We start from the raw sequence: 22,648 nt of genomic DNA, 5'->3' as shown, positions 1-22,648 counted from the left end.
TGTCAATTAATTATAGTTAGGACTTAGGACTTGTTCTTTCTTCCGTTGCTAACTTTTTGATTCTTCTCTGTATCTTTTTTCTGATCTTCCATCTTTGATCATCTACTTTCTCTTTATTTAGTAACGAACTGATACGGCGTATTGTACCGGAATTCGTAAAAGCCGCAAATAATCCGGCCAGGCCATTATAATAGGACGGCCGTATAGTCCGTTGCCGACCTATACGAAACAATTCGCGAACTTTCGGCGAATTGCTAACCAAGGTGGTTGTAGCGTAAACTGCAGAACTTGGTGGAATCTCATGCGATTTGAACATTGATGCTAAATTTGCCGCTGCAGAAAATGAAATTGGCATGATGTGTTTGCTAAAGTATGGGCCAGGGTAAGTACCGTAATAACCAAATTACCCTTTATTACCGTCGAACCCTAACAAAAACACACACCTATTTCCATGCCCAAAATCGTCCAGACAAAAACGAGGAGTAGCCGAGTAGGTTATAAAACCAGGCAAAAGCCGCATAGTAGAATCAAAATAGCTCAAGATGGGAGAAGAAGTTGAGACAGCATCTCCAGAGATAATAATACCAGCTGAATGGACACAAGCTGCAGAATCAATTGCTCATGATCATTCACTACCTTCTCCTCCTATTGCCTTGATTTGTGGCCCTAAAAACAGTGGCAAAACTACATTCTCTCGTATACTTCTCAATACTCTCTTGCAGAACAAAAGGTAGATACCAGCTTTTAATTACAAAAAAATCTTAGCTTTCTCTCATATTTCATACTAATCAATAATGGGTTTATGTCAAAATGTTGTGTTTTGGGTATATTTGGATACTAAAGAGTAATGGGGTTTTTGTTAAAATTTGATTTTGAGTAATGGGTTTATCGTTTCTCTTGTATTTCATCCTAATGAGTAATGGGTTTGTTCAATTGCTCAATTTATTGTTCTTTCGGATATGAAAGAGTAATAATGTTTTTTTTTTTTTTTTTTTTTTTTTTTTTTTTTTTTTTTTTTTTGGGTGACTTAGGTATGATAAGGTAGCTTATTTGGATACTGATGTAGGGCAACCAGAGTTTACTCCTCCTGGTTGTCTAGCACTTACTATCATTGAGAAGCAAACACCAGGTATTTTTTAATTTGAAGAATTTGTTTGTACAACTTTTAACTTTGTGAACTACTGTGCAATTTTTTGATTTTTGTTGTGTTGTATGTAGTGTGCTGTTGATCAGTTTATGTTTGTGTTTGTTTTCCAGATTTGACAATCCCATGTCTTAAAACGCCAGAGAGGTATGAAATACACTCCTGATATATCTATTTAGCTTCATTTGATTTTTAGTTACCTTATTAGAGATAAGAAAACCATCCGCAGTCCATTTATTTAGAGGGTAAGAACTTGTCAGTTTCGCAAAACATTGAGTTGTTCTTTAGAACGAATTATGTGTTCTTGGATTTGTTATGAGACGGTACTTCATGGGTTGTTTTGATTCAAAAGTTTGCTAATATTTCAAGGGAGATGCAATATTTGACATTTCAATGCTTGCACATTGGGAAAGAACCTGTAAACTGTTTCAAGATCAATGTGACATCCAAATATGTCCCACTTTCATATCTCGTGGTGGTTACTTATTATGCATGCCAAGTCCTGTAGGGGTTATCAGATATCAGAACAGTAGAAGAGGAGTTGCTTACCACCTTTCACATAAATGATAACAATACCAGTAGAAGAATAGTTGCTTACCTCCTCTCAAACAGCAGGTCAACAACAAAACATATTAAACATAAAGATTGTGACTCGTGTGCAGCGCTATTGATCTCACAGTAATACATTATGGGGTTTGGCGCAAAGTGTACCTGAATTATTTCCGATAAAAATGTATTTTTCGTTAATGTCATTTGTTCATATAGCGTAATGGATGTCTTGAATGCCTTGCCAAGCATGATCAGAATAACAATTTTATGGAGTAACTTAGCAAATGAACTGCACCTTTCTGATTTTACTTGTTCTTCTCTCAGGTCAATTTTCTATGGCGATACTTCTTCAAAAAGGGATCCCAGAACCTATTTGAACAATGTCTTCTCTCTGTATGATTACTTCCGGAAGGAGTTCTATGCACCCAAAGAGGGTCAAAAGAGAGCGAAACCTGAGGTGCCTCTTGTCATCAATACACCTGGATGGGTGAAAGGTATGCTAGAGCAGTATTTATATGTTACAATCATAAGTGTTGATTACCTTTCATATCTACCTGACTTGTAATGGACATGTGCAATTGTTTAGGCCTTGAAATTTTCAGTATTTCTTTTTTTATTCCAGGAAATGGTTATGATGCGTTGGTGGAGATGTTGAGATACATTGCTCCCACTCATATGGTTCAAGTACGCATATCTACTGAGAGTAAGAACCTCCCAGCTGGAGCATTTTGGTTAGAGGAGGATCAAGAACTCTCAGTTAGTCTAATTGAAATTGCTTCAGCGCGCCGAGACGCCTATAATAGATCGTAAGTCATACAAGACCTTGTTCTATTGTTAAACATGTATGTGTTTCTCTGTTGATTAGGTTGTATCTGATATTGTGTGATTGGAATTGGTATATTGGCTCTTGTAGAGGGACAATACGAAAGGATGCATCGCTGATAAGGGACCTAAAGATCTTTGCTTACTTTAGGCAATGCTTTCCAAGTGATTTCAGTGTTGACACATTCAAGGAACTTGCTCAGGCCTTGACTGCTCATCGTCCTTATGTGGTGCCTATATCGAAAATCAAAGTCAAACATCTGCATTGCCAGGTTAAGCATTTTGACAGAGCTGAAACACTTCTTGTGGTTTACATGTCAACTGATGTCTTTGTTTTAGTATGTCTCTTAATTACTTTGAACTTAGCCGTGAAAAAAATTAATCTCGACACTGTGAATTGAATGTTTGTACTTTGAGAAACACATAAAAGACTGTTATCAAATATTTCAGACATGGTATATTCTGTTCCTCAGTTGTGCCTCTTTCACCTGTTATATAATAACATTGGCGTAAACTCTTTCCAGGTGCCAAGCAGTGAAATCTTCCATGCTTTGAATGGAAGTATTGTCGGCCTGGCAGTTAGTTCTGCAAAATCTTCTGACTCTGAACATGAGACCCCTTGGTGCGTTGGTCTTGGTAAGTTCTATCTTGAGCGACTTGTTAATTTTACGTCATCTTTTCCTTGCTTCTTTGGTGGATACTTGCTAGTAACTTGTTACTTCTTTGATTGATACTTGTTACCTTAATTCCTCTGTAAGAAAAAAAGGTTAGTTGTATGCACATTTAGGAGTCAGTTTAAAGAAATTAGGAGACAATTCACTAAATAACAATTACCTGAGAAAAGATAAGGCTTCTAAAATAAGAAACATGATGATGAATATGTTCTTCTGTAAAAAGTATTGGGAAATGCTTATGCTTAAGGAGTATGAGATGATAATATTTTGGTTTCGTGTGTGGGAGCAAATGAGCAATATAACCTAGGGTTGACAAATACCCGAGGCTTTAAAACGCTTCTCAAATCAGTTGTAGAGTACTACACTGTTAGACTAAGAATATACTTTTAAAACTGAACAGTATTCTGTAAGTGATGCTCACTAGCTTATAAGTTATTACTGTTCTCCAGGTGCTTAAGTTTTAGTGCGAACATGATTGTTACATACGAAGATTGGGTTATGATAGGAAATTATGTATGGAATAGGATAGCACCTTATAAATAGCGCCATTGATGGTGCTTAATAACTTCGTTCGACACCTTTGACGGTGCTCTGGATTTAACTCAACTTTCGAGTCATTTGTGTTCTTTTTCTTCGAGTAAATCTGCTATTAGTTCTCAATGATTGTACCGTTTTGTTTCTGAAAGCTAAACTGTTCTATATCATTTTGGAGGCTGCGAGTATACAAGTGTTAAGTATTTGTCCCAGGTTTGATTTTCTGATCCCCACTTGCTTCAAAATCAGGTATTGTGAGAGGCATTGACGTCTCAAAAGATATATTCTATGTTCTTACACCTGTTCCACTGAGCATTCTGGAGAAAGTAGATCTCTTTCTGCAGGGACTTCTACAGATCCCTACTCGTCTATTACAGGTAAATACTCCTGCCACAAGATGCTCTCTTTTATTTGTACAGTGTGGTCGAAGTAATTTTTGTAAATAGTTCACTGTACAGTGTGTCATCCATGTGTACTCTTACCTATTGTTAAATCTTGAAAGCCATAAACCAGGGGATTGGTCTGAATCTCCTAAGTGTGGATAACTCACACATTAGTAGATATTTGATATACCTAGTTAGTTGAAAAAGTTAAACTTATCAAGCCTTGTATCTCAGTTTGCATATGAGGTAGGATGTTTTATTTCCTTTCTTTTTTCTCTTAATTGCTTGTGTTTATAATTCCTCATGTGTCTTATCATGGTACATAATCTGCAGTTCTTCTAACTACAAGATATTTGACAGGTTTCAGGATGCTTATCGCCTTACATGTCCACAAATGTACTGCTTCAATCATGAGACCTGCAGCGGTTGAGTTTCCGCTTACAAAAGTATAGTATCTGAGCTTGTTTCATTTGTGCAGTTATGCTCCATGGATACTTCAACTGACTGCTTGTAAGAGATAATATCGGGCAACAAAAGTTTTCATGTAAGACACAAACCATAGATTAACCAGTATAATGTAGTTTTCTTGCTGCCCAAAATTTTGTGTGTGCCGAGTATTCCTATTTCCAGACAGTCCTTTTGGCATTGTATTTTGTGTTCATGGAGAATGTTTAAAATCAGAAAAGGGGTAGCAAAGTATTTATCTTGATGTTGTTTTTAGTCAATGTTTACAGTTGCGGTCTTTCCTCTTTAAACAGCTAAATTCTTCCATTTGTTGGTTCTTCCTTTACAATACAGAACCTTTAGACAAGCCCTGCAATATTATAGCAAGAGTTTGAAGGAAAATATTCTCTGAACCCCTGAACCGAGAAGGGTTCGCCACTCTATTGTACTAGAATTCATGTATAAGATTGCAGTTCTGCTTGCTGCCTCAAACAAACAGAACGGGAATCTGGTTGCCTGTTCTTAGAAACTTTCTTGGCCCTTTACTGTGATGGTGTCTGTCTGTCTGTTTACCGTTCTCCGATCTTTGCAATTAGATGGCCACAGTCATGGATCATCAACTTTATTCAAACCTGGTGTTCATGGATGATATTTTTATCAACCTTGGCCTTCATCTTGACCTTGCACTTCTAGCTCACTTTTCCTCTACTCTATGCAAGGGATCTCAGGTATGCTGATGATGTCAGCTGGCAGCCATTCTCATCTTGTATCATAAAAATGTAAAAGACCATGTCAATTCATAGTCCACATACCCTATGGAACAAGAAACGGTTATTTCAGTTAATGGTAAAGACAAACCCAATCCTTAAACACAATTATGGCCATTTTCTATTAACAACCAACGGTCACAAAACCTTAACTTTTAACTTGAAGAGGACAAGGAATTTTTCATTTCTCCTCTCTCTCTCAATTTTTATCTTTTCTCTCTGTGTTCTTCTGTCAATCCTTTGCAGTTTTCCTCTCTGGCGGGTCATGATCTCGGTTGTTTCTTCAACTTGTAGGTCATGATCTTCTAGTTTAATTTAATCCTGTTAACATTTCGCAGCCTCGAAGCTTCTTCAGACTTGTATACATTTCTAGAGATTAAAGAAAAAACAAAGAAAAGGAAGAGATCTAGCTTAACTTTCCGTGTTCTGCCTGCGTCTATAATGATGTCTGTTTCAGATTCCGGTGTGAAATCCTGTATCATGGCGAAGAAGAGAACATTCAAGGAACTTGTTGAACAAAAGTTTGGGAAAATTGTGTATTTTCTGATCAATGCTATATTGGAATGGATATTGATGGCTATCTTGTTCATGGATGGCTTGATTGCGTTCGCCGCTAATGAATTTGCCCGTTTCTTTGATTTGCAAATCCCATGTTTGCTTTGCACGAGAGTCGATCATGTACTTGTACGCCGGAATCCTGATTTTTACTACAACGACTCGATCTGTGAATCACATAGGAGGGATGTTTCATCAAAGGCATTTTGCCATGTTCATAAAAGATTATCCGATATTCAGCAGATGTGTGAGGCATGCCTTCTTTCATTTGCCACAGAAAATAAACCAAATTGTGATCCTTACAAATCCCTTGTAGGCATTTTAGGGGCTGATCTTGAAGGCCCTGCTGACGATCATAAATCTGAGGAAGACGAGGATCTTTTGCAGGTTGAGAAGAGTCTAATACACCGGTGTTCCTGTTGCGGAGAGCCTCTGAGAGTTAAGCCAACTTTTCAGCAAGCATTAGTTCGGAGTCTGACAATGAGCAGAGGTGATGCTGCTGTAGTTCCTCAAGCTCCCACTCCATCTCCTCGTGCAGCAGCACAAGACACGGCGAGAAAGGAGGAATCGCGTGACCTTGATCTGCCGCACATACGCTATGCTGAGCTCAAATTTTCTCCAGACAATGATCTGGAGATTCCAGAAGATGATGAAGGCTCGCTGTTGTTACTTCAGGAAAACCAAAGTGAGTTTTTAAAAATACTACCTCCATTTCAGGAAAAGTGATACTTTCACATTTTCGTTTTTGCCTACCACCTGCGTTTCAGGAAAAATGATACTACCGGTTTTCATATTTGGCTAAAAATAGGCCATATTGGAAAGAAAAAAAATCACTTTTTCCTGAAATGGAGGTGAGTATAACATTATACGCCGTCCTACTATTACCGTGTGTTTCGATGAAATCATGTAGTGATGCAAATGCATTTTGTTAAAACAGGTAGAGAGGATATGAAAGCTACTACGGTGCCATTGCTGACAGAATGTGAGGATAATGAGGAAGTTAAGACACCAAGCTTTATTACCAACAGACTATTCACGCCAACAGGTTCAGCTACAGCAAGCCCCAGATGGCTTGCAAGGCTTCCAAGGAGATTTTCTGCAGAAAAAACAGACGAGACTTCAAAAGGAAATGCAGATGGTGACAGCATCCTGCATAACTTGAAGAGACAAGTTCGTTTCGATAGGAAGTCACTTATAGCTTTATACATGGAATTAGATGAAGAAAGAAATGCTTCTGCAGTGGCAGCCAACCAAGCAATGGCTATGATCACTCGGCTTCAAGCGGATAAGGCAGCAATTGAAATGGAAGCCTTACAATACCAGAGAATGATGGAGGAGCAAGCAGAGTACGACAACCAAGCATTGCAAGAAATGAAAGAACAGCTTACCAAGAGAGAGGAAGAAATTAAAAGTTTAGAATTGGAGCTAGATAGTTACAGAGAAAGGTTGGAGGAGTGTGAAGAGAGACTTGAGGGGGATGATTACCAAGACTTGAGCAACGGGATAACCACATCCGCCGAAGAACTGAAAGCAGATCTTAAGAATGAGAAGAATTACCTTCTCGATCGGCTGAAAACGTTGGAGGAAACTCGTAGCTCAGAACTTATTGAGGACGAAGATAAAGGTAAGGCATTGTAGTTTTATTAGAATTTTCTATCCTTAGCATGAAAGAAAAAACTTAATGCTGTTTGCCATGGCAGGATATATGGGTAACACCAGCATAAGCAAAGAGATATCTGATGTAAATGAGAAACTCGAGGCTCTCCAGAGAGACGAGGAATTCTTAACGCATATTGTTCAATCGCTAAAGAGAAGCAATGAAGGGACAAGACTTCTCAAGGAAATAGCTCAACATTTAAAGGAGCTTCGGCAAAGAGAGAAGAGGCCCTTGGAGATATTGTAGTTTCTTGATGGTTTTGTCATATTTTTCATTTAGTTTTTTCTTTGTTCGTCAAGACATTGTTTGTTAGAGTTTTCAGCAGTTTACCCCTTTGTATTCTTACCTGTAATCCAATTTTTCACTTCAGTGTGATGTAAACAATCTAATTGATTTTTCAACGTCTAAAAGCATGAAGAACAACCCTGGCTGTATTGCATAAGAGCTTCACCCTTGATTAGTACAAGTATAAGTAGAAATTAACGCGGCCAGTCCACCATAGGGCTCGAACCACAAGTTTAAGAACCTCGCACCATAACTATCTGTAACTATTAAACTAGACTACAAGGCCCTATTTGTTGGAAGAAAAAAATCTTTGATAAAATTCCTTCCTCTAGAATTTGTACCCATAGTTGGCTTTACGCATAATTCAGAAATTTTATATTGGAACAGAGTCCAAATGATTATGGATGCAAGGGAGCTCTCTTCCAGCTTATCATTGTCGGCTTATCATTGTGTACAATATTTCATGTAAACATTTGAAGCAAAGCTTACTCTGATCAATCCAAATAAAGCTTTACGAAATCAATAGTGTTGCACATTACCTAAGAGAGCTGAAAGTAAAACTATACGGAATGTTTTCTTTGCATTACACAACTATAGTAACAAGAATTATGTTGTTATTGCTGCTTCCTTTCTTAGAAATACAAACAAAATGCCCAGCAAAAATGATTTTAAAGTCTGTTCCATTAACCACCAAGCATAGCAGCATACAAACAAGAATAGCAGCAGCAGAATCAGATCTCCAAATGGAAGAATGAAGATAATCATCTCTCAGTATCTCTGTCCATTTAACACAAAAACCCTTCTTTGCTAAGACACATCTACAAATAATCAGCAACACATAAGAAGAAGCATTACCAACAAGCGGCACCAAACATACTGAAATTACAAAAAATAATCTGGGGTTTTGCGTGTTGTATCTGGTTCAATCTGCCGGGGTGCAGGATCAAATCGAAGAAAATTCTGATCCATGTTCTCTCCAATCTCGAGTATTGCCGCCATATTTCCACAACGATAACAATAGTTTGGCGCACTGAATACTGTAACCACATTCTTTTCCTACAAAGTTTTCATTTGAAAATTTAAAATACTTGTGTCACCCCAAAACGTACCTATGAAGAAACTTAAGATGAACTTTAATCAAATTACAAAACCATCCAGATTTACCCACCTGGGACCAATTGTAACCTTCCATTACAAGTTGATGTGCTCTCGCAATGAGGGTGAGTCCATTGGTATGGTTGAACTGAGCAGCAATATCCTGTCCAAATGTGTAACCAGCTCCACGAGGAGAAATACCCCATCCACAGCGGTCATCTGGGTCAGACCACAGGAGGTCGCACATTGGTCCTTCATGTGGAACCTACAGTCCAACCAGAAAGGAAACAAATTATGATATCGTAAAAGCTAGACACAGTAAGGTAAAGAAAAGAAAAGAAAAACTACAAGCACACCTCCTGTATACGGTCCAATGCTCGGATATTATCCAATGTATCCAAGGAAGGAGACAGTCCACCATGCAAACAGAAAACCTACAAAATTCGCCAAATGATTGTTAGAAGTCAAATGTTGACAAGCTAACTCTGGCTGAAAAGATCTGCCCAAATTAAAAAAAACAAACCTGATTCTCGATAAGAGCAGTAAGAGGTAGATAGTCAAAAAGATCAGTGAAGTACTTCCAGACATTTGCATTTCCATATTTTCTCAAGCATTCATCGTAGAATCCATAACTGATATCACACCCACAAAGTTAGCAACTATAATAACCATTAAGGCATGAGTTGATATATATATAGAAACATTAAAAGAAAATATGCCAGGATCACGAAACCCTCACAAAGGCCCATAAGGGCCATAACTTATTGCCTTGTCCATAAAATGCAAGATAGATAACAACACACCCAGCTTTCCTCAGAAACAAGAAAGGTCTCTTCAAACTAGCGTTATTTACACTTCAGTAACTAAATACAAACAACAGGAAAAAATGCAAAACAAATAATAGAAGAAACATAAAAGAAGTGGTTTACGATGACAATGAAATTTGGAGATGACACGAGTATTTTCTCAAATCAAGGACTAGATTCCAAGCTCTAGATCTAACATAAACCAGCTTATTCTGATAAATTCTTCTCAACACACTGTATATTCAAGTGCAGTATAACATGAGAACATACAAACTGAGTGGAAAACATCCCAGGGCAAAGAATAATCCTACATGACTGATATCTTGGGAAGCATACTGTTGTTAATGTATCTTGTGAGTACTTCTTGAATTTATAAAAGAAACCTAAAACAAACCAAAGAAGCTGTTAACGTGGACAAAACAAATCTCGATAGAAGAAATATAAACAAAACATAAACAACCCAAAGAAGCGGTTGAAAATGACAATAATATGTTTTGATGACACCAGTAATTTCTCAAATCAAGGAATGTACTCCAAGCTCTAAATCTAACATAAACAAGCTTATTCAGATAAATTCCTCTCTGTATACTCAAGAGCAGTATACCATGAGAACGTACAAGCTGAGTAAAAAACATCCCAGGACAAAGAATGACTGTAACCATACTGGTGTTAATATATCTTGCGAGCTTTAATACCACTAAAATTTTATAAACGAAACCTAAAACAAACCAAAGACACAGTTAACATGGACAAACAAATCTTGATAGAAGAAAAATGAACCAAACCTAAAACAAACCAAAGAAGTGGTTGACGATGACAATGAGATTTTTAGATGACACCAGTAATTTCTCAAATCAAGGAATATATTCCAAGCTCTAAATCAAACATAAACCAGCTTATTCAGATGAATTGTTCTCTGTATACCCAAGAGCAGTATAACATGAGAATAATCCTACATGACTGATATTTTGGCAACCATACTGGTGTTAATATATCTTGTGAGCTTTAGTACTACTCGAATTTTGTAAATGAAACCTAAAACAAACCAAAGACGCGGTAAACGTGGACAAAACAAATCTCAATAGAAGAAAAATAAACGAAACTTGAAACAAGCAAACAAACAAAAAATGGTAAAGGCTCACACTGGAGTTTTTAGATGAAACTAGCATTTACTCAAGGAATAGATTTCACGCTCTAATTCTAACATAAACCAGCTTATTATGATATATTCTTCTCAACTATATACTCAAGAGCAGTATGACATGAGAACATACAAACTGAGAGGCAAACATCCCCGGACGAAGACAATCCTACATGACTGGTATTTTGTGAACCATACTAAGCGGTTAATGCTGACAATGAAATTTAGAAATGAAACTAGTATTTACTCAAACCAAGGAATAGATTCCAAGCTCTATTTCTAACATTAACCAGCTCATTATGACAAATTCTTCTCGACACACTGTTTACTAAAGAGCAGTATAACATGAGAACATACAAACTGAGAGGAAAACATGCCTGGACACAAAAACAATCCTACATGATCGATATCACGTGAACCATACTGGTGTTAAGATATCTTTTGAGCTTTAGTACTTTTTTTTTAAAAGAAAGATCATATAAATGAAAGCTCAAGAAACAAATAAGTCTGGTTAGATACCCTCAATGAGTGTTTCAGTCTTCTACAACTGTTAAAGTAGTTGAATACTTGACTATAGAGTTTGCTGCATTTTTTTATATTTAGTACTACTTGAAATTTATAGAGATGGGAGAACATTCCATCGACAGAGACTGGCAGGGCCAGTTAATATCATCGATAAGCAATAAGACAAGTGTTTGTCTTTGGTCCCTCCACCTCTAACAATCAAGAAAATAAGTTTAGGAAAGGTAAAAACAAAAGATGAAAGTATGACTTACACTTGAGTAATTTGCCGACTCTCGTGATTCCCTCTTAAGATTGTAATTCTATCTCTATAACGAACTTTCAAGGCTACCAAAAGTGTGACAGTCTCTACAGAGTAGTAACCACGATCTGCAAAAACAGCAGAAACCAAATAAAAGAGAGAAACTTTTAGATAGAGTGAAGACCTCAGCTTATAAGAGTAAGAAAAATAAATCTGCTTATGAGAATCGGACACCTTCTAAGATGCAATTGCATTCTCAGGTCATCTTAAGAAGGATATTAAGAAAGAGGTTCTAACTGCCAGCTAGACTACCTCAAGAATATGTACGCTCAGAAACTTATGTAGTTGGCCTAACGTTATTTCTCCCCTGCATATGAATACTAGGTATCGTGGTTTCCATGACAAGGACCATCAACCGCAACACCAAACTTCTAGATAAATCAACAGAACAGTCTACAGAAACTTGGCCAAAAGACTCTATACACTCTCCAGATAAGCCATGAAATCACACTGAAAGTTGATATAAAGCATCAGATCCATTTGACAAGAGAAACTACTCAATACCCACTAGTGGTGTTTATACATAGCGGTTAAGCTCTACAACTAAAGAAGTGTTTTTTATCTCAAAAAGTACATGTCGATTGTGACCAACGAAAAACTAACTTTTTTACATTACTAACACTGTTTCTGGATAGTGACACACAGCTATAATATACAACACTTGACCAATACCTCCAAAGAGTGATCATCTGAGGATAGATGCTTTTTAAGGTTCCAAGCTTCCAATACATTGTTAAAAACAACACAGATTAGACAAAGCTAACCAGAGCATGAAATCGACAAGGAAGTGAGAAAAGCAAAAAAAAAGAAACAACTTAACTAAAACTATACACGAATGAAAATACTGATCAGTTCATTTCTCCATTCATGAAAAATAATCAAAAGCTTACAACAGTCTACAAGAACTTGGCCAATAGACTCTATACACTCTCCACATAAGCCATTAAATCACGTCGAAAGTTGATATAAAGCATCAGATCCATTTAACAGGAGGAACTACTCAATGGCCACTAGTGGTGTTTATACACAGTGGTTAAGTTCTACAATTAAAGAAGTGTTTTCTAGTACATGTCGATTGTGACCAATGGAAAACTAATTTTTTTACATTACTAATATTGTTTCTGGATAGTGACACAGAGCTACAATACATAACACTTGACCAATACCTCAAAATTGGGGTCATCTCATCTGAGGATAGATGCTTTTTAAAGTTCCAATTTTCCAGCACATTGTTAAAAACAACACAGAATCTATGACCATGCTAATTAGAGCACGAAATCGACAAAGAAGGGGAAAAGGCTAGAAAAAGGAAAAAAAACTTAACGAAAATTACATCTCTCTTGATACCCGAAATGGAAAAACGGATGACACGTGACAAGTCCATTTCTCCATTCTTCTATCTACCATGAAAAACTAATCAAAAGCTTGCATACCCTATAATCATTAACTAATTAAACAAAGACAACAATACTCTTCCTAGAAATGACAGGCAAGTCAATACAAGTTCCATTCCGTCCTATTATTCAAAAAAATTGTAAAAATCCTAAACCGGATAAGCAATAGAGTGAAATTGACTGATATATAAACCACAAAACATCATCAATTGTCATAGCAGATCTTTACACAACAAAAAATCCAAATTCAATCAAAAAATTCAGATGAATTTCAGCTCATTCCCGGCTTTTTACCGTTTCAGTTTCTTCCATCGACAATAATACTACTAGGGCATCTATTTTACATCTCTTTATCAATCCATCTATCCTAACAACAAAATTAATGACGAAGAAACCAAATAGAAGAAGGAAAAACTGACTGACCTACGTAATCTCCCATAAAGAGATAATTAGTATCAGGAGCATTACCACCGATCCGAAACAACTCAATTAAATCATGAAATTGACCATGAATATCACCGCAAACAGTAACTGGACACTTGACAGGTTGTACGTTCCATTCTTCAACAAGAATTGTTCTTGCTTGTTCACATAAACCTTTTACTTCTGCTTCAGGTAATGGTTTACATTCCATTAAATGTTCGATCTGATGATCTAGATCTGCATGAGATGGCATCGTTTCTTCTTCTTCTTATCTCGATCTAAAACAAAATCAAACCCTAAGAAAAAAAACCCCAAAATCGATCTAAAAATCAGAATAACAACTCAGAAATTGTTGTTGTGTCTGTATTCATTCAATGTTTTGGATTAGAAGAAGAGAAATCGGATTGATTGTTGAAAACTAGGGTTTCAGATGGAATGGAAGAGGAAGAGAGAGAAAGGGAGTGTTTGGTTGAGAATTTCTTCTCTCCGTTTTCCTTTTTCTCGTAATTTTTTTTTAATTTAGTCTTTTAAGGGGTACCTTGGACAACTCAGAAAAAGATACTCCTTGAAAAATAACTAGGACTGGGCAACTAGATAAAACGGAAGAAACCGGAAAGTTTGACAGTTGGATATACAAAGCCCAACCGCATTTTGACACCAAAAGGTCCACTTATTAAGTTTGTACACCTGTTTTCTAAACGGGCCGTGAGTTATAACCCCAAAGATATTACTATCCATTCACAAAAAAGCCACCAAAACAAAAGTAACACAAAAACCCCAAATAAAAAAAGTAACACAAAAATCCTAAAGAATTTGATGAAACTCATAAAATTTGATGAAACCAATTTTGGTTTCAACATAGAAATTTGATGAAACCAATTTTGTTTGGGGTTTTTGTATCAGTTTTTAAAAATTTGGGGTTTTTGTACCAATTTTGTTTAATATGGAGTTTTAATGGATCCCAACATTTGACCGGAGTTTTATACTCCAAATTTGGTCACCTTGGAGTCTTCTAAATCGCAAATTGTGATATAATCTGTGGTCAATTTTCATATACACCTAGGCTAGAAGAAGTAGAAGATTAAGGTGGTGACATCTATGTCGAGACTTATAGTAATTCAAAAGGGTGTTTTTTCCGCCATGAGATAATGAAGAAAATAAAATAAGAAATCGAACATCGGTTGCTTGGGGAAAAAATTCACTTGGATGACTTATTTTTATCTAGGTAGTTTCCGATTCTAACAAGGAGATTTTTTTTTGAGGCTAAAACAACTGAGTTGACGGAAGCAAACGTGCACCATATTAAAGTGGTAGTCGAGTCTTCCAATTCGGAAGAGTTGGATATGAAGAAAAGAATTTTGCCTTCCGTGCAAAATTGGCGGCTACGAAGGATCAGCGTGGTATTTCTCTTCTAGCCAAAGCGATGTTGGACGGCCAAGCAAAGCCTAATTTGGATGGGAGTGTCTCGGATTTGGATACTTCTTTGGACCTGGTTACTTCCATATTGGGCCTCAAATCTCAAAAGGTTAGGTCTCCTAGACCTGGTGATTTTAAGTTGAATGAGAATGTTAGTACGTATCAAGTTTAATCTCCAGTTAAGCTTGTACCTGGTAATTATGCTTCCGATGAGGATGAAGAAGGGGAATTTTATGACGGTTATGAGGATACAGACATTATGACTACCATTTTTCCAAGAGTAAACTGTATAAAATTAGTAATTTATATGAAGATTGAGAGGAGTTGGTATTAGACGAAGATAGCTATCATTTTAGTAAATAGGTGAGGTGGAGCTGTTTTTTATCAAAGAGAGTTTTGAAAATAGGTGTTCCACTTGGTCTTCTGTTTCTTTAGCTCAAGCAGGAATATCTACAATGATTAGACATGTCTTAAACTCTGTTTTTTATCAAATGGGTACTTTCAAGTTGCCCAATAATCTCATAAATCAACTGACTGCAGTTGACAGCAAATTCTTTTGGGATTATAACTCTAATAGATGCAAACCTAAATATATGGGAGGTCTTGTTTTCAGGGATCTTGAGAAACTTAATATTGCATTTCTCACTAAACTTGCTTGGAAAATATGCACACAGTCAAGTTATTTTATGGTTCAAGTTTTGGGAGGCAAATACTTCAAATCTGGTGACATTCTTCATCAAAACTTGGAAGTTAAAAAATTGTTCTTATACACGGAATGGTATTTCCAAGGGGTTACAGGTGGTTCAAAAAAACTATTTCATGGAAATCAACAATGGGAAAAGGACAAAAATTTGGAAGGATATGTGGATTTCTGGCATGACTACTCCTCCAACCTCAAGCAGTGATCACTTCAGATAATCTGAAGTTGTTGCAGAATTGTTCATCCTTGATACTAATATTTGGAATGTCAATCTCTTGAATCAACTTTTTCATGCTGATACTTCCAAAAAAAATTCAAGATCTCTATATTGATTTTTCCAAGGAAGATATTATGTAATGGATGCCTGCTAATGATGGTAAGTTTTTTGTTAAGAGCACTTACAACATACTCACTAAGTGCCACAGAGAGGTCCAAATTAATGGTTCCATAGTTAATTCAGTGATATGGAAAAGGTTATGGAAATGCAATTCTTCTCACATGCTTAAAATGTTTTCATAGAAGTGTATCAAAGATCTAAATATCACTTGATACAAACTGGCTTTTATAACAGTGATCAAGAAACCCATTGTTGCATATGTGGTAACAACGTAAAGACATTGGAGGGTTTGCAGCCATTCCAAAGCAGTTTGGAGAGGTGTTAACATCAATGTTGATTTAGTCAAGAATAACTGCAGCAGTGTGTCAGATTGGGTTATCAGTTGGTTCACCAATGATAACAACAATTCTGATGAGAAGTGGTTATATACGTCAATAATAGGAATTTGGTTTTTGTGGAAAGACAAATGTGATTCTGTTTTTCAGGGAGCATCTCTAAATCCTTTCAATTATGTGCATAAAATTATGTACCATTTATCATCTCATATACATGACACAGAGAACACACCTAAATGCACTAATATTAACATAATCTCTAGATGGGTACCACCTTTAGAAGGCATCCTTAAATTTAATGTTGATGCATCTTTTGATACAAACACTACTCAGCTTGGTATGGGAATCATATTACGTGACCATACGTGTTTATGCCAAAGAATCAGGGGAACATATGCAAGTGGGTACTGAATCCGGTGATGGGAGAATACATGGCTATACGAGAAACTTTGATATGGCTAAGTTTAAGCAACTGTTGAAGATTCAAGTAGAAGTTGTTGCAAAACTCGTCTTTCAATCAATAACAGGACAATCTCTTCTTGTTCAATAGGAGAATAGGAATATCTTAAAAGAGATTAAGAATCTAGCATCTAGTTTTATTTTTTGTAATTTTTCTTTTATTAGTCGTAATGATAATGAGGTTGTTGATCATATTTCAAAGTTAGTCAGAGAATATGCAAATGTTATAGTAGCATAAAATAGCTTCTTTGTCGCAGTTTGTACTCTTTTGGCTAAGGACCAAAACTATTCACCCACCTGAAGATAATAAAATTTCAGTTTATAAAAAAAAATGGTTTGAGCGACTAAACATCATCTTCTTCAAAAAATAATTATAATCTAGTTCTTTATATAAATGCATGCTTCGAAAAAAAATGCTCAAGTTTTTTTCAAGCGGCTGAAGATCATCCTCTTAGTCTTCATTGTTGGACACCCTTTCACTTGATGGAGTGTATTTATGAATTTGGGTGTAGGCGGAACGCTCTACTACCATATAGCGCACCTAGCTTGACCAAATTTGATCAAATTTTTCATTTTGAGTGAGAGTTATCACCACATAGTCCTTGCTCTAACAAAGGTCTGGTTAGAATCGAGGGGTTCGCAAGATATGGGAGGATGGCAAGAGAGAAAAAAGAAGTATTTACATGCATGGAAATTCTTTTGTGGTGATAGATGTTATTAATTCTCAACTTCTGAGGTCTCAGGCAAAGACTGAAGGGTTCTTTGGAAGCCTAAAAAACTAATCATTGATGGTGCAATGGTGTGTATCTCACGTTACAATCAGGATTTCAAGAAGAAAGAGAAGGATGGCATAACTTCCTAAGTCATTCTAGAAGAGAAAATTATCCACATTCAAAGCATGAGTAGATTGGTTAAATAAACAAAAAATCAAGGGAATCCCAAGAAAATTTTGGAGTTATAATTTTTTTAAAGCCATTGGGGTTTCGATTGGTGGATTCACTGAATTTGCAACAAGTACTGTGAACCTGGAAAATGTTAAAGAATTGTTGTTAAAGGATCCTTCTCGATATTTCAGGAGGTTTTAAAGGTTGAAGATGAAGGAAAACGGTGTGTCATTTCAATAAAATGGGATTTCAATTTCTTATATATATAATGCGACGATGAAGGACTATAATTTTGTTAACTGAATATTTTGATCAAAGCAAAACGCTTTCTCAAATTAAATTCAAATATTCCTGCAATTTCAGGTGTTAATATTATCTGGATCAATGAGTAGGATATTTAATTATGAATTTGAAAAAGCGGGGGTCTAACAACCACACCCAATATTTCTCTTAGCAATCTGTATGGACTAACTCCAATATACTTTCAAGAGAATCAACTAGACAGTCAGAACCAAACTTAAGAAAAGTATATCAAAGAGTTATATCTCAATTTCTCAATTCAATCTGCAATCAAACAAATAGGAATTTGCGAGCCCGATTGAATATAAGAAATAACTTGGACGGTATCACAAACCAATATCCAAGTGTCAATCAATTTAATCAACAACCAAAGGTTGGATTCGCAATTGATTGAACTTACGCACAACCTGTGATATTTTAATTATATAAACAAATATAATGCAGAAAAGAAATAACACAGACACCAGAAGTTTTGTTAAAGAAGAAACCGCAAATGTAGAAAAACCCCGAGACCTCCAGATTTGAACACCACACTGTATTAAGCTGCTACAGACACTAGCCTACTCCAAGTTAACTTCGGACTAGAATGTAGTTGAGCCCTAATCAATCTCACACTGATCAAGGTACAGTCGCGTTCCTTACGCCTAGAACCACGCCGGATTCTGCGCACTTGATTCCCTTAGCTGATCTCACCCACAACTAAGAGTTGCTACGACCCAAAGTCGAAGACTTGATAAACCAATCTGTCTCACACAGAAAAGTCTATAGAATAGATAAATATGTCTCCCACAGATAAACCTATGAGTTTTGTTCCGTATTTTGATAAATCAAAGTGAACAAGAACCAATTGATATATCGGACTTATATTCCTGAAAAACAGCCTAAAAACATCAATCACCTAACAATAATCTTAATCGTATGGTAGCGAAACAAGATATTGTGGAATCACAAACGATGAGACGAAGATGTTTGTGACTACTTTTTATCTTGACTATCGGAGAATCAATCTCGAGCAAATCTTAGAGAAGATAGTACTCAATATGATAGAACATGGAAAGATCAGAACACGCAACTACAGAGAAAATAGTTGGGTTTGGCTTCACAATCCCAATGAAGTCTTGAAGTCGTTAACCTACAGGGTTTCGTGAAAAACCTAAGGTTAAGGGAGAATCGACTCTAGTCGCAACTAGTATCACACATGAGGTGTGGGGAGTAGGTTTCCTAGTTGCTAGAGTTTTCCCTTATATAGTCTTCAAAATCAGGGTTTGCAATCAATTATACCTTGGTAACAAAGCATTCAGTATTCACCGTTAGATGAAAACCTGATTAGACTCAAGCTAATATCTTTCAACCGTTAGATCGAATCTTAGCTTGTTATACACAAATGAAATGCACGTTCATTTAGGTTTGTGTAACCATACCTAAACGTGTGCACCTTGTTGGCTCAACAATAGTTAACCGAAGTTAGCCATATGAACACTTTCATATCAACCTTATTCATCTTAATCACAACTAGTTCAAATGACTCAAATGAAACTAGTTGTAGAGTTGTTCAATTCTTTATGTTTTTATAGAAGTATACGAGATATAATTGAAGCAAAATCGATTTTGATTCACTCGAATCAAGTCATGAACATTATAGCCACGGTTTGAAAAAGATTGCATTCCTTATTATATAAATGTATTAGTTCATGAACAAACCGATTCTAGAACTTAACCCACTCAAGTATGCAAACGGGTATGCATACTTAAGTAGCCAGACTTGGACTGTGTCCGGCAGTATGCGAACGGGAACGCATATTATCACACATCCAAAACAACGGTTGAATTAGTACGCCTACGGGTATGCATACAAAAGTTCCTGGACTTCAACTGAGTTCGCCAGTACGCGTACGGGTACGCATAACAAGGCTCTCGGACTTTACCTGACCTTCCCAATACGCATACGAGTATGCATACTATACCGGTCTTGGATCAACATATATGCAACTACGCATACTATGTCTATAATCCAATTATGGTTAAGTGTTCTAAACTCTATTTCAATCATTGAAACTTTCTTAGAGGATGACAATAGTTGTTTTCACTAACTATTAGCATCAAAGTGATTTTCAAGTTATTGAAATAATCAATACGAAACACTCCGAGTCTACATCAAATGATTGTATCGCACAAATCATGTAAGATGTCACCAGGCGATTTTCACATGATCATCTTTTGACTTTCGTCAAGAATATAAGATGAACTTGGTTAAAGCGAAAGCTTACCAACATATATTTCGAGAAATATGTAAGCGAGTTAAACTCAGCTCGAAATATCAAATGTGTATAATCGAATACTATATAGTCATACGACTTTTGTCTCAAGAAGGGAGATAGAGTAGAGATAGACTTTCTGAGTGATAGATGAGTTTCAGTCTCCACATACCTTTTGTTAATGAAGTTACACAAGCTCTACTTAGTAGTTCTTCGTCTTCAATTGATGAACGTCGTGAAGTCTAAAGCTCAACTACACAATTTATCCTAGTCCGAGACATTACTATAAGTATACTAGAAATCAAGACTTACAGTTTTGATCACTAAACTTGACAAACAAGCTTGAGATAGCAATGCTTGCGAGTTCTACCGAGCAGTGCTCTAACATCAAAAGTATAGGATAGACCATACTTGAAAGTGTGTTGGATATATCGCATGATCCTCTTCGCAGCTGCAAGATGATATTTCTTTGGATTCGCCTGAAATCTAGCACAACAACCAACACTAAATGCAATATCAGGTCTAGTAGTTGTAAGATATAAGAGGATTCCAATGATAGATCGATAAAATCTTTTGATCCACATTTACTCCTTTCTCATCTCGATGTAGTTTACCAGTAGCGGGCATAGGCGTCAGTTTTGGAGTTGACTTATCAAGACCGAACCTTGTCACAAGATCCTTAGCATATTTTTCTTGAGATAAGTAAATTACATCCTTATGTTGTTGAATCTGTGATCCTAAAAAGAATTTTAATTCACCAACATTTCTCATTTCAAACTCCTTACCAAGAGAGACTTGAAAATATTTTGCAAGTTTCTCAGAAGTTGATTTATAGATGATATCATCTACATAAACCAGAGCAACGACAACATCTTTCCTACTCTACTTGGTAAACAATGTTTTATCAGCTCCACCTCTCGAAAAACCTTTCCTAAGAAGAGAAGTAGTTAGTTTTTCGAACCAGGAACGAGGTGCTTGTTTCAACCCATATAATGCATTTTTGAGCTTAAGGACATGATCTGGGAAATCAGGGTTTTCAAATCCTTTGGTTGAGTAACATAGACCTCTTCCTTCAAATTTGCGTTTAGGAACGCGGATTTTAGGTCCATTTGAAACAACTTAACCTTAAGGAAACACGCATGAGCTAATAGTAACCGAATGGACTCAAGGCGTGCCACAGGAGCAAAGGTTTCGTCAAAGTCGATACCTGCAATCTATGAATCTCCCTGAGCGACAAGTCTGGCCTTGTTTCTGACAATGGTGCCAAATTCATCAGACTTGTTCTTGGATATCCATTTGGTTCCAACAATATTGATATTGGAGGGACAAGGTACGAGCTCACATACATCTTGTCTTTAAAATTTATTAAACTCTTCATGCATTACATTTACCCAAAAGGGATTGCTAAGAGCTTCATCAATATTTTTAGGTTCTACTTGCGATAGATAACAACCAAAATTGCAAATATTTTGAAGTTTTCCTCTTGTCTTAGCTGTAGAATCTTTTCCTCCAATAATATTTTTAGAATCATGATTCCTTTGAACCCACAGGTGTCACAGAGGAACATGTTCTTGTTCAACATGAATAGCATGATCTGTGCTCTTCTCCTCGTCATTAGAAATATCAGGATCAACGACTATTGGAACAACTTCAACTGATTGTGGGACTTCCTTGACTTTCTCAATTGTCTCAGTTGGAGGCAATTCAGCAGGAGAACTATCATGACGAAAATTGCTCAGATCATCAATGATGACGTTTGCAGATTCCATCATAACTTGGGTTCTGAAATTAAATACTCGAAAACCACGACTATCCGAAGTATATCCAGGAACAATACCTTCATCGCTATTGGAATCAAATTTCCCTTTTTGTTCTCGATCTTTCAGAATGTAACACTTACTTCCAAACACTCTGAGATAACGTAAGTTGGGCTTCCCACCGTACCACAAATCATAAGGAGTGTTTAGGTTTCTTGACCATAGGTATACACAATTGATCAAATAACATGATGTGAAAACAACTTCCTCCCAAAACCTCAACGGTAGGTTTTGTTATGGAGCATTAACCCGGCCATTTCCTGAATGTTCCTATCCTTTCTTTCTGCAACTCCATTAGCTTGAGGAGTAATGGATGGTGAGTATTGTTGAATAATCCCCAGTTTGCACAAAATTCAAATACCTTAATGTCATTGAATTTAGTTCCAAGGTCGCTTCTAATTATCTTTAGCTTGCGACCTTGTTCATTCTGGATTCTATTAACAATAATCTTGAATTCACCAAAGTTTCATTCTTATGAGCTAAAAATGCCTCCCAAGTGAATCTGGTGTGATCATCTACCATAACTAAAGCATACATCTTCCCAGAAACCGTAGGTTGTTGAATAGAACCGAAGAGATCCATATGAATTAAATCAAGTAGAGCTTTAGTGAGAATATCTTGAGATGATTTATGTGGAACTTTCGTTTGT

At 36.4% G+C, this 22,648-nt stretch overlaps 3 protein-coding genes across 3 annotated transcripts; 2 read left to right on the top strand and 1 right to left on the bottom strand.

The window, feature by feature from the left end:
* Positions 1 to 483: 483 nt before the first annotated feature.
* LOC113331172 (polynucleotide 5'-hydroxyl-kinase NOL9-like) lies at positions 484 to 4,877 on the top strand. Its single transcript, XM_026577918.1, has 9 exons — positions 484 to 730; positions 1,032 to 1,129; positions 1,258 to 1,291; positions 2,018 to 2,187; positions 2,316 to 2,499; positions 2,607 to 2,787; positions 3,040 to 3,151; positions 3,973 to 4,100; positions 4,467 to 4,877. The coding sequence occupies exons 1-9, from the start codon at positions 543 to 545 to the stop codon at positions 4,518 to 4,520; spliced, it is 1,149 nt and encodes a 382-aa protein (XP_026433703.1). The 5' UTR covers positions 484 to 542; the 3' UTR covers positions 4,521 to 4,877.
* Positions 4,878 to 5,489: 612 nt separating this feature from the next.
* LOC113331118 (probable myosin-binding protein 5) lies at positions 5,490 to 7,952 on the top strand. The gene is made up of 3 exons (XM_026577875.1): positions 5,490 to 6,557; positions 6,810 to 7,496; positions 7,573 to 7,952. Exons 1-3 carry the CDS (start codon positions 5,759 to 5,761, stop codon positions 7,773 to 7,775), a joined length of 1,689 nt encoding a protein of 562 aa, XP_026433660.1. The 5' UTR covers positions 5,490 to 5,758; the 3' UTR covers positions 7,776 to 7,952.
* A 411-nt stretch (positions 7,953 to 8,363) lies between these two features.
* LOC113331404 (serine/threonine-protein phosphatase PP2A catalytic subunit) lies at positions 8,364 to 14,002 on the bottom strand. Its single transcript, XM_026578109.1, has 6 exons — positions 13,497 to 14,002; positions 11,633 to 11,747; positions 9,433 to 9,541; positions 9,266 to 9,343; positions 8,983 to 9,174; positions 8,364 to 8,870 (listed from the first exon to the last, which is right to left on the bottom strand). Exons 1-6 carry the CDS (start codon positions 13,747 to 13,749, stop codon positions 8,697 to 8,699), a joined length of 921 nt encoding a protein of 306 aa, XP_026433894.1. The 5' UTR covers positions 13,750 to 14,002; the 3' UTR covers positions 8,364 to 8,696.
* Positions 14,003 to 22,648: the final 8,646 nt, after the last annotated feature.

The sequence above is a fragment of the Papaver somniferum genome, unplaced genomic scaffold, assembly GCF_003573695.1.
Source record: "Papaver somniferum cultivar HN1 unplaced genomic scaffold, ASM357369v1 unplaced-scaffold_125, whole genome shotgun sequence".
Lineage (NCBI taxonomy): Eukaryota > Viridiplantae > Streptophyta > Magnoliopsida > Ranunculales > Papaveraceae > Papaver > Papaver somniferum.
Note: the sequence above shows the minus strand (reverse complement) of the source record. Positions and strands in the feature narration are given on the sequence as shown.

Excerpts from the sequence above, each read along its gene's own strand:
- LOC113331118 (XM_026577875.1), top strand. The coding sequence starts at position 5,759 with ATGATGTCTGTTTCAGATTCCGGTGTGAAATCCTGTATCATGGCGAAG. Across the intron at positions 6,558-6,809 it reads GTTACTTCAGGAAAACCAAA|GTAGAGAGGATATGAAAGCT; the intron begins GTGAGTTTTTAA and ends TTGTTAAAACAG. Across the intron at positions 7,497-7,572 it reads TATTGAGGACGAAGATAAAG|GATATATGGGTAACACCAGC; the intron begins GTAAGGCATTGT and ends TTGCCATGGCAG.
- LOC113331172 (XM_026577918.1), top strand. The coding sequence starts at position 543 with ATGGGAGAAGAAGTTGAGACAGCATCTCCAGAGATAATAATACCAGCT. Across the intron at positions 1,130-1,257 it reads CATTGAGAAGCAAACACCAG|ATTTGACAATCCCATGTCTT; the intron begins GTATTTTTTAAT and ends TTTGTTTTCCAG. Across the intron at positions 3,152-3,972 it reads CCCTTGGTGCGTTGGTCTTG|GTATTGTGAGAGGCATTGAC; the intron begins GTAAGTTCTATC and ends CTTCAAAATCAG.
- LOC113331404 (XM_026578109.1), bottom strand. The coding sequence starts at position 13,749 with ATGCCATCTCATGCAGATCTAGATCATCAGATCGAACATTTAATGGAA. Across the intron at positions 11,748-13,496 it reads CTTTATGGGAGATTACGTAG|ATCGTGGTTACTACTCTGTA; the intron begins GTCAGTCAGTTT and ends CTGTTTTTGCAG. Across the intron at positions 8,871-8,982 it reads AAGGTTACAATTGGTCCCAG|GAAAAGAATGTGGTTACAGT; the intron begins GTGGGTAAATCT and ends AAAACTTTGTAG.